The sequence below is a fragment of the Microcebus murinus genome, chromosome 10 (assembly GCF_040939455.1).
Source record: "Microcebus murinus isolate Inina chromosome 10, M.murinus_Inina_mat1.0, whole genome shotgun sequence".
Lineage (NCBI taxonomy): Eukaryota > Metazoa > Chordata > Mammalia > Primates > Cheirogaleidae > Microcebus > Microcebus murinus.
The window spans coordinates 71,562,938-71,578,881 of NC_134113.1; the positions used below are offsets into that span (position 1 = coordinate 71,562,938).

General features: G+C 34.1%; 1 protein-coding gene across 1 annotated transcript in view; it reads left to right on the forward strand.

Annotated features, from left to right (window-relative positions):
* Positions 1 to 15,944, forward strand: part of CPNE8 (copine 8) — a 191,248-nt gene that overhangs the window by 140,138 nt on the left and 35,166 nt on the right. The window contains exon 14 of the mRNA XM_076007487.1: positions 8,523 to 8,569. Within this exon, the coding sequence (XP_075863602.1) occupies positions 8,523 to 8,569 (47 nt within the window). The remainder of the gene's footprint in view (positions 1 to 8,522; positions 8,570 to 15,944) is intronic.

Consider the following 15,944-nt stretch of genomic DNA (forward strand, 5'->3'; position numbering starts at 1 on the left):
TAGCTTAACAGAAAGGGAGCATTAGAGAAGGTAATTGGACACAGTGAGTGGACAATTTCTGGGAAAGAGTCTCAATAAGGAATAAATATTTGGTGAAAAGTCAGAGCAGTTGCAAAGAAGTGGTTGCTGATAATTGAGGTAATGCATACTGTCAATAGTGACCAAGAATTTGGGTTCTGGCATTAATTGCACACTTCAAATGCTGGATCTGCCTCTGCTTCTGTGAAGTAGGAATAAAAATAATAATGTCTAACTCATAGAGTAGTTATGAAGATTAAATGACATGCAGTTAACTGTCAGTAAATACTAGCTATTATTTTTCTGAAAAATCTCAATGTGTTCAAAGTTCTAATATGTCTTATCTCATTTGGTCATCATAATATTGTTGATGGTAATTGCCCCAGTTATCAGAGGCATGGAGAGAAAAAGATATATTCAAATTTATAAAAATCAGTGAATGTCACTTTCTTGTAGTTCAACTCTGCTTGAGGATGACTCCAGGATACTCCTTTCATTCCAGATGATCTTGTTCATTCTACTCAAATTCAACCCTAAATCTAAAACTTGTCTGAATTTTTTTTTTTAAAAAAAGAGTTACCTGCCCACCTTAAGCTAATCTTAAAGGCTAACGTGAGCTTATGATGCTGCTTATTTTAAAGGCTGGTTTAGTATCAGTAAGTCCCTTTATCATCAATCCCAAAAGGATTTTTTTTCCTTAAAAATACTTGAAAGTTTTGTAAAATTTGTGGCATTGCATTGGATATGTTGCCTCAGGGAACAGATCTTGCCAGACCATGCAATGCAATAAAGTTTTTTTCCTAATCCAATTTCTTACTTGAAAACGGTATACATATCTAGGATTTTTTTTTAGAATACTTCTTGTTGTGGCACCCAAGTGCTTTGCATTCATCAAATCAGTGAAGAGCTAAACCCTGCAGCACTAAACATGGATAAATCTAATAAAAGTAAAGCCATTCTGCCTTCTATAAATATATTCACATGGAACATTATCATATCTAAACTTAAATCATCTAGACAAAGATTTAGAAAAGAAACTTTTACAAATATTAAGAAGAATCTCATAAACATTGTTGTGGTTAATGCTTGATTCTCATTTTTGTACATTTAAAAGGCAAGCTTGGGAAGAGATGTCTAGTTATATACATTAAGATTGTGATTTCATAGCCAGTTTATGTTATTCTGAAGATATTTTTTTCAGTGCTATCCATTTCAAAGTCAAAGGAAACTCTTCATCATCAGAAGTAATGGTAATTTAGGCAAAATATTGAAAAACTATTTCATATTGGGCAGTTTCTTAGCTATGTTGCATGGTTAAAGTCTGCACCGTTAGCTTAGCAAATGAAGACTAAAAGAACTGAGTGATGCAACAGCAATGGATTTTTGAAAAACTGTTACTGACACTAGAAAAACTAATTTCTACTAATTTCCTACTAATGGTGGGTTAATAATTTCCTCTTTAACCATAGAACTTTTCTTTGAAATATAAGAACTTTTGTAGAAACAAAACCTTTGTCATCTATTTTTGTTAAATTATTCTATTGTGGACAACACACTTTGCTGTCTCTAAAATAGTTTCACTCTGGTGGGCCATTAAAAGGTTAGGGGCTAGGAGGAGGAGAGACAGAAATAAACAACAATGGCTTACCAAGGGCAAATGGGAGTACAGTGTGACAGAATTCATCTTTTCCATTGCTTAGAATTGCTAGTGTGTAGTGATATTAAAATGTAGGCTGCATATTCATAGACTGCATTATTGTTTCTAAGGTCTACACAACGAACCCCCTACTGCTTGTACTGATTGCAGCATTATTACCCAAGCCTGGATACACCACTGACCAACACTACGAGAAGGAATTATTAATAAAAAATAAATTGATATTAATATAAAGAGAGAATTATCTCTTCTGACCTGATAGAGGAAAGGATTAGTATGAACCAGGAGATGATGGGTTGCTCAAGGTATTTGCCCTCTAGCATGTGGAGTATTTGTTGTGTGCAGGTACTTTAGAGTTTTATTTCTAATATTCAGAAGACTCCTTCAAAGTAGTGATTACCTATATAGCATATGAGAAAATCGGGGCCCAGAGAGTTGCTAGTTTTGCAAGGAGTCACAACCAGTTACCTAGTTATGATTCTGAGATTCAAACTCCAGTCTACATGATTCAAAAGTTCACTGGCTTTCTACGAGGCATCATTGCCTCTCCAGTATCTATTTCATTTTAAATGGGACTTTGATGGGCAGTGCTTGCTTTTGGTTTGGGGTTGATTTTTTTGTTTGTTTGTTTGCTTATTTTGCTTAGGTTACTGACAAGCTGTTTTCCAACTATTGGTTAGAAAAACAGTTGGCGATCTTGTACACCTTTTTTTGACAAGGAATTCTTGAACTGTAGGAAGATGAGCTAGTTCCTTGTGAACATTGTACTTTGGAGCACTTTTGTTGTGTTAAAACATACAGAAATTGATCTATAAAGTGTGGAGAAAGCAGAAAGTTTTGCTAATTTATGAAAACTGGATTCAGAAAGGACCAAGAGTATTAACATGAACAGTTGAGGAATCATATTACTTGTCTACAGTTTCTTTTTATACTAATTTTTGACATTTCACTGATCCCTCGGAAATTCGGAGTGCTTGAAAGGATAGAAAGGAGAAAAAGGCAGAAGTTAAATCTTGTAATTTCTTCATGTCATGGAATTTTCTTAGAGGAAATATCCAGAAAACACCTAACAAGGTTAGGTCATTCTTGGTGTGGTTTTGGATTGGGCAGGTTGGGATCTTAATAGTGGGTTTGAAGGAAAGGAAATCTGACATGGGAGGGTCAGATTCTAAGCAATTACCTGAAAAAACTATGATAGAATCAGAAATTTAATAAGCTTTGTACAGTCCAGTATTCAAAGGAGTAAGCTCAACTCAGTTCCTGAAAAACTACCACCAATAATAGTGATAATAATGAATCAACTGCTTAATGAGTACCTTCTAAAGAACAAGGACTTGTCCTCACAGCAACAATCCAAGGAAGGTTTTATTATTACAGATGAGCACAGATGGTTAACTAGCTTTCTGAAGATGACATTATTGGTAGAAGAAAGTATTTACGTCTGGATTTGCACTTATACATCTCGAAATCTGCCCTCAATGTAGTTTATTTCACTTTGCCAGGACAGTTAATCCAGTGAGTAGTCTATGGGCATGGGAAGCAGGAATTTTGAAGATGTGGCAATGTTTGAAATCAGGGAGCTGTCTGTATTGTCATTCAGGCAGTTAAGTTACTTTTAAAAAAGAGGGAAAAGATAAGACAGGAAGAGTTCACAATTTATCCCATGGTGATATAGAATCAAGAAGGACCAGGCTGGATGATAGTGCCTAAGGCAGGTGAACCAGGGGCTTAGGGGAGGTTCCAGAGCCAAAGTATAAACTAGGATGCATGTCAGTAAATCCAGGCAGAAAGCATAGTGCTGGGTACCAGCATGGCAAGAATAAGAGGAATATTGTAATTAAGTGAATCCCATCTGCATTTATGTGTTCTAGATTCCAGCTGCTAGTGCATCTGAACTTGTGTTTGTCAAGATTAATTCAAAGAGGAGTGGGAGAAGTCCATAGTTAGCATTCAATGTTCAGTTTGTACAACTGAACAGGATTTAAAATTGGGAAGGAAGGAGAATAATCCTTCTGCACACCCCCATCACAATTCTTAGTTATTGATAATTAATTCATAATAATAGCTGTAGAAAAGATATCTAAGATGATATTGCTGTGGGTGTATATGTGAGTAGTTTTCTCTGACATGTGCATTTATACTTGTTTTCTGTGGATCTTTGCTGCACTAGTAAATTCTTCTCATCTTGACATCTGATTTCTCTGTCATTCACAGCTTTTGGAAAGGTGGCAGAGTAAAATAGGGACATGATCCAAATGTATATTTTAGCAGTACTAGGATATACGCATTGGGAAGTCTCATGAGTCGTTAGTGCTAACTCATGCGATTTGGCAGGCATAACTTTTTTATCTTCTAAGATGTAGTACTGCTATCTTGGTTTCATGAAATCCCACCCTGTCTTGTCTCCTTCTAAAACATAAAATGACAGCTAAGGTAACACTTCAAAAGCAAAATGTTTTGAGGATTTATATACGATTGTTTCATGAATATTCTGTCAGGAGTCATCTTGTATGAATTCAGATTTTTACTCTGACACACAATTGATTTCTTTTTTTCTAACTCTAGGCTTTGGGTAATATTAGAGAATGAAATAGGGTAACAGGATTATTGATGAAGATGCTTGGTTTACTTTTATGACACAAATCATTTATCAAAGTCTTTAAGAAATGTGTTTTATAGCCTAAAGTTACAGTATTGCTAGCAACTTTCTTTAACATTTTTGGTAGATAATATTTTCTAAATATATAGAAGGTGACACTTGATTTCGTAAGTATATATTATAATGAAAACTCTTTGGAATCATGGGAATGAACTAGCTATTACCCACAGTAAATGTCCAGTTAAATTTTAGGTTATGCTATTGATTATGAATTCAATGATAAAATGCTATGCTGTTTTTGTTATTACTTTTAATAATAGAAAGCTGGAATTATAAGCTCTGTGAATTCAAGAAGAGTGTTTCATTTGCTCCTGTTTCTCTCCATTATATAGCACATTGCTTGGCAATTGGAAGATGCTCAATAAATAATTGTTAAACTGTAGCTTTATAAATAGGAAAATCTCAATAGTATGATAGTACCCTAAGGGACCATCATGCCTATGAAATGCGTTATGTAGTGAGCCATAAGATTTTCCTTCTCATCTGAAGACTGCTGCTGATTCAAAGCAATAAAGGAGAAAGATTCTTTCTGAAATGCAGAAGGAGACAAAGAATTAATCAAATCTTGTAATCAGTCAGCCATCCAATATACATCAAGGATTCTGCTTTACTTCTTGAGTGTGTCTGTTGCACTATTACAAAATGGTCTTATTTATCATCTAGTGCTAAATGAATGCATTAGTCTTTTATATACTTAGTCTTGGAGTGTCTGGGTTTACAGTATCCTTCCTTCCTTCCTTCCTTCCTTCCTTCCTTCCTTCCTCCCTCCCTCCCTCCCTCCCTCCCGCCTGCCTTCCTGCCTTCCTGACTTCCTGCCTTCCTGCCTTCCTCCCTGCCTTCCTTCCTTCCTTCCTACTTGTCCTTTCTCTCTCTCCTTCTCCCCTTTTTTACAGCTCATTATTTTTTTATATAGTCTGTTTGCTTTTGTAATTTAATTTAGCTGTTTAGAGTTTTAATAAGTTAATTTATTTCTAAGTATCTGCTCTCTTTTTTCATTCTTGTGGGACAATATGGTTTTTGAGTTAATAGCCATATCTTTGTAGCTTTGCTAGTCAGACTTTGGCTTTGAGAGGACCTTTGAATCTATGACTATCGAAGTCTTTTTTCTGAAACTAATACTTCTAAGAAGTCGGTGGTATGCTACACATCCTGTGCTACCCTGGAGAACAAGTTAGAAACAATCATAAAATGAACACATTTATTCCCCCAGTCAGTACAGTGAGGTTCCAATATGTGCAAAGCATTGTGCGGACACTGTTTTAAAAGAGAGTTGAATCGAGACAAGGTGTCTACCCCTATAACCTAAGCAAGATTGAACCAAAGACTAAACTTCTAAATGGATCTTTATAATATGATAAATAAAATAACATAAAAGTCATATATGCAGATCATTTTGTGATTTATGAATTTGATAACATACTTGATAGAAGGAAAAATTTGCCCAAGCATGAGATTACACCCAACATCTTTATCATGAAGAATATCTGTATAGTTTCTTTTCTAGCTTTGCAACATAATATCCTTTATTGTGTTCCTATTATAGCCAGGTAGTATGCAAATATTTAATTGGAGAAACAGAGTAATACAGACATTATAAATATAGTCTTTGAAGTTGGGCATGAATTCAGATTCCAATGCTGGCATCAGCATTTAACTGGTGTGAAAAGTTATTAAGTTTGGTGAACATAGGTTTTCTTGTCTATAAAAGGAGGATAATAGTATCTTCTTTCTAAAATTACAGTTAGTTGAGTTAATATAAGCTATGTAACCACACATTATACATATATGTGATATATACATATATAATGTGCATATATACATATATAATGTTCGTATATTTTGATATATAATATGTATATTGTACGTATAAAATATAATACATATATAATATTTTATGTAGTTTCCTTTCAGTTATTTTATTACTATATGCCAGGCATCTGTCCTCCAAGAGTTCTGAAATTCGGCTAAGGTCGCCAACTGGTTTGCTGGGACTCAAACCCAGTTCTTTCAGACTCAAAAGCCATACCCTTCCTCACATATCATACTAGCATGTTCCTTCTCTTCCTGGCACAGAGTGACAAAGCAACATGCTGATGGTGACTATTCTTTTCAGTCCCACAAAGGGATGTATTATCTGAAAATATTCTCCCAAATGTCTCACTGCATTCTTTTTCTAAAAGTTTGTACTCATTTTGGTTCATGCTGTTTAGTGTTATGCTTCAAATTAGCCTATATTCTTAACCTATAAACCTGATTTCTACTCTAAGAAAAAAATTATCATATAGCTATAAAGGGAATCTATACTAGTTGTTAAATGAAAGCAGAAAAGATTGTTCATTCCTTAGGAAAAAAGTCTGTGAATTTGATTCAATTCCTGAATTATATTTAGGTCTTTTCAGGCTGAATTTTTTGAAAAAGAAGAAAATCCTACCATACTTTTTAGTAAGAGAATCACAAGGGACCTTATTATGCTGTAGTACTCAGAGCCAGATTGCTTTGTGTAAATCTCATCATTATCATCGACTTTTATCCAACATTTCCAAACTGGGGAGTGTTAAATCAATTTTGCAGTGTGTCAAAAGTAATTTGTTGCTGAAACATAGTCAAAGTACTCACGTTTTCAAATGATTTACTTTATAATTAAAAATTATTTTTTACATTAGATGTGATTCCAGGTTAATGCAGTAATCATATAGTTGTCATTTATTTGTGTTTTTATGTCTTCTTTGGTAAGAAAGAATGGAGTTACATATAGAGTCATAGGTATACCCAAAAAAAGTGAATTTCATATGTGAATGCTACCTCTTTAGTTTCCATCAGAAAAACAAACACACACACACAAACAAACAAACAAACAAAAAACCCAGTAAACTAATTTTGGGTAACTACCATGTGCTGATAAAAAATGTTTTTTTTTTAAACAGAGTCTCACTCTGTTGCCTGGGCTAGAGTGCCATGACATCAGCCTAGCTCACAGCAACCTCAAACTCCTGGGCTCAAGCAATCCATTCCTCCCTCAGCCTCCTGAGTAGCTGGGACTACAGGCACGCACCACCATGCCTGGCTAATTTTTTCTATATATTTTCATTTGGCCAATTAATTTCTTTCTATTTATAGTAAGAGACGGGGTCTCGCTCTTGCTCAGGCTGGTTTCGAACTCCTGACTTTGAGCAATCCGCCCACCTCGGCCTCCTAGAGTGTTAGTGAAAATTTAAAATGTATATACAGATGGTCCCTGACTTACCATGCTTCCACTTGTGAATTTTTTACTTTATGATGGTGTACAAGCAATACGCATTTAGCAGAAAGTGGTATGTTACTCTCTCCTGATGCTGGGCAGTGGCAGCTCCCAGCAGCTCCCAGTTAGCCACACAATCACAAGGGTCAACAACCGATACTCTACAGGGTACTGTGTTGTCAGATAATTTTTACCCAGCTGTAGGCTAAAGTAAATGTTCTGAGCACGTTGAAGGTAAGGCTAGGCTAAGCTATGTGTTAGGTAGCTTAGGTGTATCAAATGAACTTTTAACTTACAATATTTTCATCTTATGATGAGTTTATAACCCTATTCCTAGTTGAGGACCATCTTGTAACATATTTCATAAATCTTTACATATTTATGTTTATCTATATCTATAAATACATAGAGAGAGAAATGCTGTGAGCAATGAATATAGCTTTATCTGAAATACTTCATTCTTCTGTTTTCTGAAGGAAACAGAAGAAAATCTTGTCTTTTCAGGATTGTCAAAAAAATTAGTTTAAGGAATGATATTATTAGAGATGATGTGAGCTATGCTACACTTTTAAGGGCATAATAATTTTGTGATAACTACAGAATGATTTTGGAAACAGTCAAATTAATAATAAATTCTGGCATTTGAGACTGGCAGATAATTTTTTGCAGTTTGTCTTCTTCATTATGAGCCACTCAGTATGTACTCTAAAATAGGTATTTTATTCCCAGGACTTTAATTTTTGTTTTTTCATTGTATGACTATAAATATATTTTTTTCCAAATTGTTACCTTGTAAAACTGCCTATCTGATGCTATCCAATGTGAATTGTAATATATTTGCTCATAGTTAACATTTAAGAATATCAGTAATATTGAAAATATAATGCAAATAGAAAGCAAAGTTTTTAATGAGGTTTTTTAATTATTGATTCTTTTTACTTATATTCTAGAACACAAATCAACTTCACAGTGGCTATTGATTTTACAGCATCAAACGGTAAGTAGGAATATCCCCTGATGAAAATTATCAGCAATTAAGTGAAGAATAAATTTTTATTTTCATGAGGGTTAGATATTTTATTCCTACATTTATATACTCTTTATATGCAATTCATATAATTTTTCTTTTTATATTATGAAATAGTTCAGATATGCAAAAACTATTCTATAAGAAATATAACAAAAATGCATAACAGTTCCATTCAGATTTATTAAATGTGGAAATATTGTCATTTTGTTTCAGATTTATTAACTGTTGAAATATTGTCATTTTGTTTCATGTCTTTAAAAAGAATAGAAATTTTAAATATATTTAAGCCCATTGTATGGCCCTGTCCATTCTCTTACACTCTGTTCTTTTCCATTTATAATTATAATTCTGAGGTGTGTCTAATTGTAATACTTGTTTTTATAGTACTGTTGTGTGTCCTCTTTTGTATAAATTTAATTCAATAATACCTATATCCTACATAAATTATTTCATTTCTATTCAATAATTTATTTTTGAGAATTACTCATGTTAATGCATATATATCTAGTTCATTCAAGACTAATATATGATAGTCCATGTATGATATATATAAATTAAATAAATAAATTCATTATTTATATATCAAACATTTTAAGAAAGAAAAAAACTGTGAACTTTCCATTTTATTTTGAAGCAACTTTATTTTAAACATAAAAACATTTGAAATCAGTTATTATGTATCATAAGAATATGAACCTCATTATTTAACTTTTACCAGAAGTTGGCATTAGTTTGTATTTGTCTAGATTTTTTTTTCAAATTGTTTATCATGCCTGTAGCTCTTACATTGTAATCCCTTTAAATCACATTTATCTCACATTGACTCACGTTTCATAAAATAATAGAAATTTTAGGGAAGAGAGTACCTCAGAGATCATTTAATGAAACCCTTCTTTTATACAAATGAGAAACTCAAATTGGGGAAACATTTTTACTAATAAACACATATTGGTTTATTAGTTCTAGAGTTAGAACTGCAGATGAGAAGACCTACTCCTATTCAGCTCACCTTTTACTACATATTAAGTTTATTCTCCAACATTATGGCTTCAAGTTAATGATTTTTATTTGCAATTTATTCAATAAAATATATAACACAGAAATAATACCACCTATAATCCTAGTACTCTGGGAGGCTGAGGTGGGAGGATTGCCTGAGCAATCCTCAGGAGTTTGAGACCAGCCTGAGCAAGAGTAAGACACCCGTCTCTACTAAAAGAAAAAAGAAAAAATTAGCCAGACAACTAAAAATAGAAAAAATTAGCCTAGTCTCAGCTACTCAGGAGGCTGAGACCACAAGTTTGATGTTGCAGTGAGCTAGGCTGATTGATGCCACAGCATTCTAGCATTCTGGGCAACAGAATGAGACCCTGTCTCAAAAAAATAAATAAAAATAAATAAATAAGAAATAAATAACACCTAAAGTCCAACTGGTTTAAAATACTAGCCTTTGTTCACTGATGAATGTTAGCGCAGCAACAGAAGCAATAATCTATTAAATAAAAAGACATAAACTGCTGAAACTGACATAAAAAGAAATAGACAATCTGAATAAATGAATAACGAGTAAAGAAATTAAATTTGTAATTAAAAAAAAAACTTACCCACAAAGTTTATCTGAACCCAGGGCCAGATAGCTTCACTGATGAATCCTACTAAATATATATATTTTTAATTTCAGCATATTATGGGGGTACAAACATTAAGGTTACATACATTGCCCTTGCCTCCCCTCCTCCCTCTAGTCAGAGCTTCAAGTGTGTCCATTCCCCAGATGGTGCTCATCGCACTCACTATGTATGTAAATACCCATCCTCTCCTCCCCCCTCCCACCTGACACCCAATAAATGTTTTTTTTTATAACATTTTGGTTACATTTTATATCTCTGCCTCTCCCTAGCAAGGGTTAGAGTTATGCCCTTCCCCTCCACAGTGCTCACCACATCCCTCAGATGTCGGACTACCCCTCAACCCCCAAATCCCTGGTGAACACCACCACTGTTTGAGCACCATAGTGTTAATCAGTCAGTACCAATTTGATGGCGAGTACAAGTGGAGCCCATTATTCTGATTTCGTGTCATTTCACTTTGGATAATGGGCCTAAGCTCAATCCAAGATAATATAAGCGGTGCTAGCTCACTGTCATTTCTTAGAATTGAGTAATATTCTATTGTAAACATATACCAAATTTTAATAATCCACTCAAAAGAAATTAATACCAACTCTTCACAAACTCTTATTATCTTGATATCAGAACTAGACAAAGACATCACAAAAAAAGAAAAACTACAGATCAGTATCTCTTATATGTATGGATGTAAAAATCCTCAATAAAATACTAGGAAACTGAATCCAGGAACATATAAAGAGAATTACAGTCCCTACAGTAAGATTTATCCCAGCAATAAAAGGTTAGTTTTATATTCAAAAGTCAAAGAATGTAATACATCCTATCAATGGAAGAAAATACAACCACCACATAACCATCTCCGTTGATGCAGAAAAAGCATTTGACAAAGTCCAATACACTTTTGTTATAAAATCACTCATTAAACTAGGAGTAAAAGGGGACTTCCTAAACTGATGAAGGAAATCTATGAAAAACCTACAGCTAACATCATACTAAATGGCAAAAAGCTGGATGCTTCCTGCTAACATGAGGAACAAGTCAGAAGTGCCTGCTTTTACCTCTTCTCTTTGACATTGTCTGGAGGTTGTAGCTAAGGCAATTAGGCAAGACAAAGAAAGAAAATATATCAGATCAGAAAGGAAGAAGCAAAACTATCTCTATTTGCAGATGACACCATCTTGTCATAGGAAATCCTAAGAAATACACTGGGAATCTATTACAACTAATAAATGAGTTCAACAAGATTGTAGGATAGAAGATCAATATATAAAGATCAATCCTTTTTCTATACACTTACAAGGAACAATCTGATCCAAGAAAACAATTCTATGCAATAATATCAAAAGAAATAATATACATAAGAATAAATTTGATAAAATAAGTGCAAAACTATACTTTGAAAAAATTATTGAAATAAATTAAATATCCAAATACATAGAAAAACAAGGCATATTCATGTATTAGAAGATTAATGCTATTAAGATGGCAGTATTCTCCCAAATGATCAACAGAATTAAAGCCATTTTTATCAAAATCTGAATGCCCTTTTTGTAAGAAATGGAAACATTCATATGGTAATTCATATCGAATTGCAAGGGACCCAGAAGAGCCAAAGCAATCTTGAAAAAGAACAGCAAAATAGGCCGGGCGCGGTGGCTCACGCCTGTAATCCTAGCACTCTGGGAGGCCGAGGCGGGCGGATTGCTCAAGGTCAGGAGTTCAAAACCAGCCTGAGCGAGACCCCGTCTCTACCATAAAAATAGAAAGAAATTAATTGGCCAACTAATATATATAATATAAAAAAAAAAATCAGCCGGGCATGGTGGCTCGTGCCTGTAGTCCCAGCTACTCGGGAGGCTGAGGCAGGAGGATCGCTTGAGCCCAGGAGTTTGAGGTTGCTGTGAGCTAGGCTGACGCCACGGCACTCACTCTAGCCTAGGCAAGAAAGCGAGACTCTGTGTCAAAAAAAAAAAAAAAAAAAAAAAAAGAACAGCAAAATAGGAAGATTCACATTTCTCACTTTTCAAATTTACTATAAAGCAATAGTAATTAAGACAGTATAGTACCGGCACAAAGATGAATATGTACATCAATGAAATGCAATCAGCTTTCCAGAAATAAACGTATGCATCTGAGGTCTGAGGTTAAGTTATTTCCAGAAGGGTACCAAAACAATTAAATGGGGAGATGATATTTTCTCTGCAAGTGGTGCTGGGACAACTGGGTAGCCACATACAAAAGAATAAAGTTGGATTCTTATCTCACATCATATACAAAAATTAACTCAAAATGGATCAAAGACCTAAGTCTAAGAGTTAAAACTGTAAAACTATTAGAAGAAAACATATGGATGCATCTTCATGACCTTGGATTTGTCAGTTGATTCTTAAATATGACACTAAAAACATAGACAACAAATGGAAAAATAGGCAAATTGAACTTTATCAAAATTAAAACTTTTTATGTTTCCAAGGACACTATTAAGGAAATGAAAAGACATCCTCCAGAATTGGGGAAATACTTACAAATCATACATCTTATGAGGGACTTGTATTTAGAATATATAAAGAACTCTTATAATTCAATAAAAAAGACAGATAGTCCAATTTTTAAAATGGGTGAAGGATCTAAATAGACATTTCTCCAAAGAAGATATACAAATAACTAGTAAGCCAAGTAAAGATTCTTGGCATACTTAGGCATCATGAAATATATAAATCTAGTCTATAATGAGATACCATTTCACACCCATTAGGATGGCTATAGTCAAATAGATAACAAGTGTTGGTGAGCATGTAAAGAAATCAGAACCCTCATAACACTGTGGGTGGGAATGTAAAATGGTATAGCCACTTTAGAGAACACTTTGCAGTTCCTAGAACTGTTAGACAGAGTTACCATATGACCCAACAATTCCACTCCAGGAGAAATGAAAAAAATATGTCAACATAAAAATTTGTAATGAATGTTCATAGCAACATGATAGCCCAAATATGGAAACAACTCAAATGTCTATCAAATGATAAATAGGTAAACCAAATGTGGTATACATACACAATGAAATACTACTCTACATAAACAGGAGTGAGGTACTGATTCATGCTACAACAAGGATGAACCTCGAAATTATATGCTAAGTGAAAGAAGCTAGTCGCAAAAGACCATGTATTATGTGATTCTATTTATATAAAATGTCCAGAATAGGCAAATCAGTAGAAAGTAGATTAGTCATTGTTTAGGGCTGCAGAGATATCTAATGAGTAGAGTTTCCTTTCAAGGTGATGAAAATATTCTGAAATTGACTATAGTGATGATTGCACATATCTGTGCATATTCTATAAATCATTGAATTATATATTTTAAATGGTTGATGTGTAAGCATGTGAATTATGTCTCAATAAACTGTGAAAATAATCTACTCAAGTGTGATTTTTCTTACAAAGGCATAGTGCAACTCTGAAACAAAATCAGATATAAATTTGATAACATTCTGGGTTTAAAACATTATAAAATCTTTAAAGAGTTATAGCTAAGAGTAAGGGCTGTGGAATCAGATGGCCTAGATTCATATTCTAATTTTACCAATTACTACTTTGTGAATTTGAGCAAGTTATCTAACCTGAAAAATGGTTATAATAAAAGTAGCCATGTCATAACTTTTTGAAAGGATTGAGATATAAAGTAATACTTTCAATACATGTTAGATTCCATGTTATTATAATTATTATTGCTATTAATTGAGCCCTAATGTTACCAACCTACTACCGGTTCATTCTTCATAAGCATTGTTGCAGATACAGAGTAAATACAAACATGGTCCCAGATTCAAAGAGTTGACAGTCAATTTGGCAGTTTCTTAAATTGCCAAATTTCGTGACACAGAACACAAGAGCCATAAGGGTATGAGAGAAAAAACTGTGAAGGCTGGAATAAACAAGGAAGGTTGTCTAATGTATTTGAGACATAAACTGGAGGAAAAGAATTTCAGGGCAGGGTGGCAACTTGACAAGTAGAAATGAAAGGGAAAATATCAGTAGTAGTATAGTCACAGACTGGTGTGGATGAGGATGCTGGAAAGAGATATGCTTTGGAGGGGAGCAGTAGGGCCCTGCTATGTGTGATAGGTTAAGACAGATATGTGAAAGTATCAATGATTTTTTAAAGTTATCATTTTTCTGGATAAAATAGAATTATTTGCCATATTGGCACTATTGGGTAACAACTCTTCTTATAGTTGAGAGTTGAGTTAAATAGCCATTTAGTCCAGTAATGGTACTTCCTATCTCTGACTTCAGTGGGCTTTTTGATTAAGTAGCAAAGTTTCTACTTTAGAAGGAAGTGTCAAAGCAAGATTGTACTGAATAAATTAAAAAGGCCAGGAAGGACTATTGCAATAGAGGTTAAGGCTATTATGATAGAGTACAAAAATTGAACTTACTGCTTCAAAACAAAAGGCTGGATGGTTTGTAAGTGCTGGGATGAGCTAGTGGAAAAGTACTGGTGGATGTTAGCAAGGAGGTTTGTCTGTGTGATTAGGCCATCTGTTTGCTAATTGACACTTACTGAAGTTAGGGCCCTACATTTCTCACAGAGATTGGGAGATAAGGCTGGTGCCTTTCTTTCTTTCTTTCTTTCTTTTTTTTTTCTTTTTCTCTTTTCCTCAGTTAATGTAAATCAATTTTGTTTATGTAGTAACACTTGAATACTAACTACCCAATGCCATCTGTCAGGACAAAATTGATGACTTTACCTTTAGATTAATATTACTTGAACATTTCTCTTCTCTTTTTTTATTATTTCAAAATATTATGGGAGTACAAACTTTTTTGGTAACATGGATCGCTTTTGTGATGCTCGAGTCAGGGCTATAAGTGCGCCCATCACCCACATAGTGTTCACTGTACCCGGTTAAATAAGTTTTCACTCATACCCTCCCCCCTCCTCCCTGTTTGATTTCCACTGAGTTTTACTTCCCTCCGTACACATGTGTGCTCATTGGATAGTCCCAATTTAATAGCAAGTACATGCGGTGTATGTTTTTCCATTCTTTAGATACTTCACTTAGGATAATCATCTCCAGTTCCATCCAAATTGTTGAAAAAGGCATTAATTCATCCCTTTTTATGGCAGAGTAGTATTCCATTCCATATACCACATTTTGTTAAGTGACTCATGAATTGAGGTGCACTTGAGTTGATTCTACATCTTTATAATTGTGAATTGTGCTGCAATAAACATGTGAGTGCAAGTGTCCTTTTGATAAAATGGCTTCTTTTCTTTTGGGTTACATACCCAGTAGTGGGATTGCTGGATGGAATGATAGGTCATCTTTTAGTTCTTTGAGGAATCTCCATACTGTTTTCCATATAAGTTGTACTAATTTGCATTCCCGCCAAAAGTGTATAAGGTTCTTTTCTGTCTGCATCCACACCAGCATCTGTTGTTTGGAGACTTTTTAATAAAAGCCATTCTGACTGGGGTAAGGTGATATCTCATTGTGGTTTTAATTTTCATTTCCCCGATGATTAATGACATTGAGCATTTTTCATACGTTTATTGGCCATTTGTCTTCTTTTGAAAAGCTTCTGTTCATGTCCTTTGCCTACTTTTTAATGAGGTTTTTTTTTTCTTGCCAATTTGCTTGAGTTATTTGTAGATTCTGGTTATTAGCCCTTTGTCTGATGTATAGCATGCAAATATTTTCTCCCATT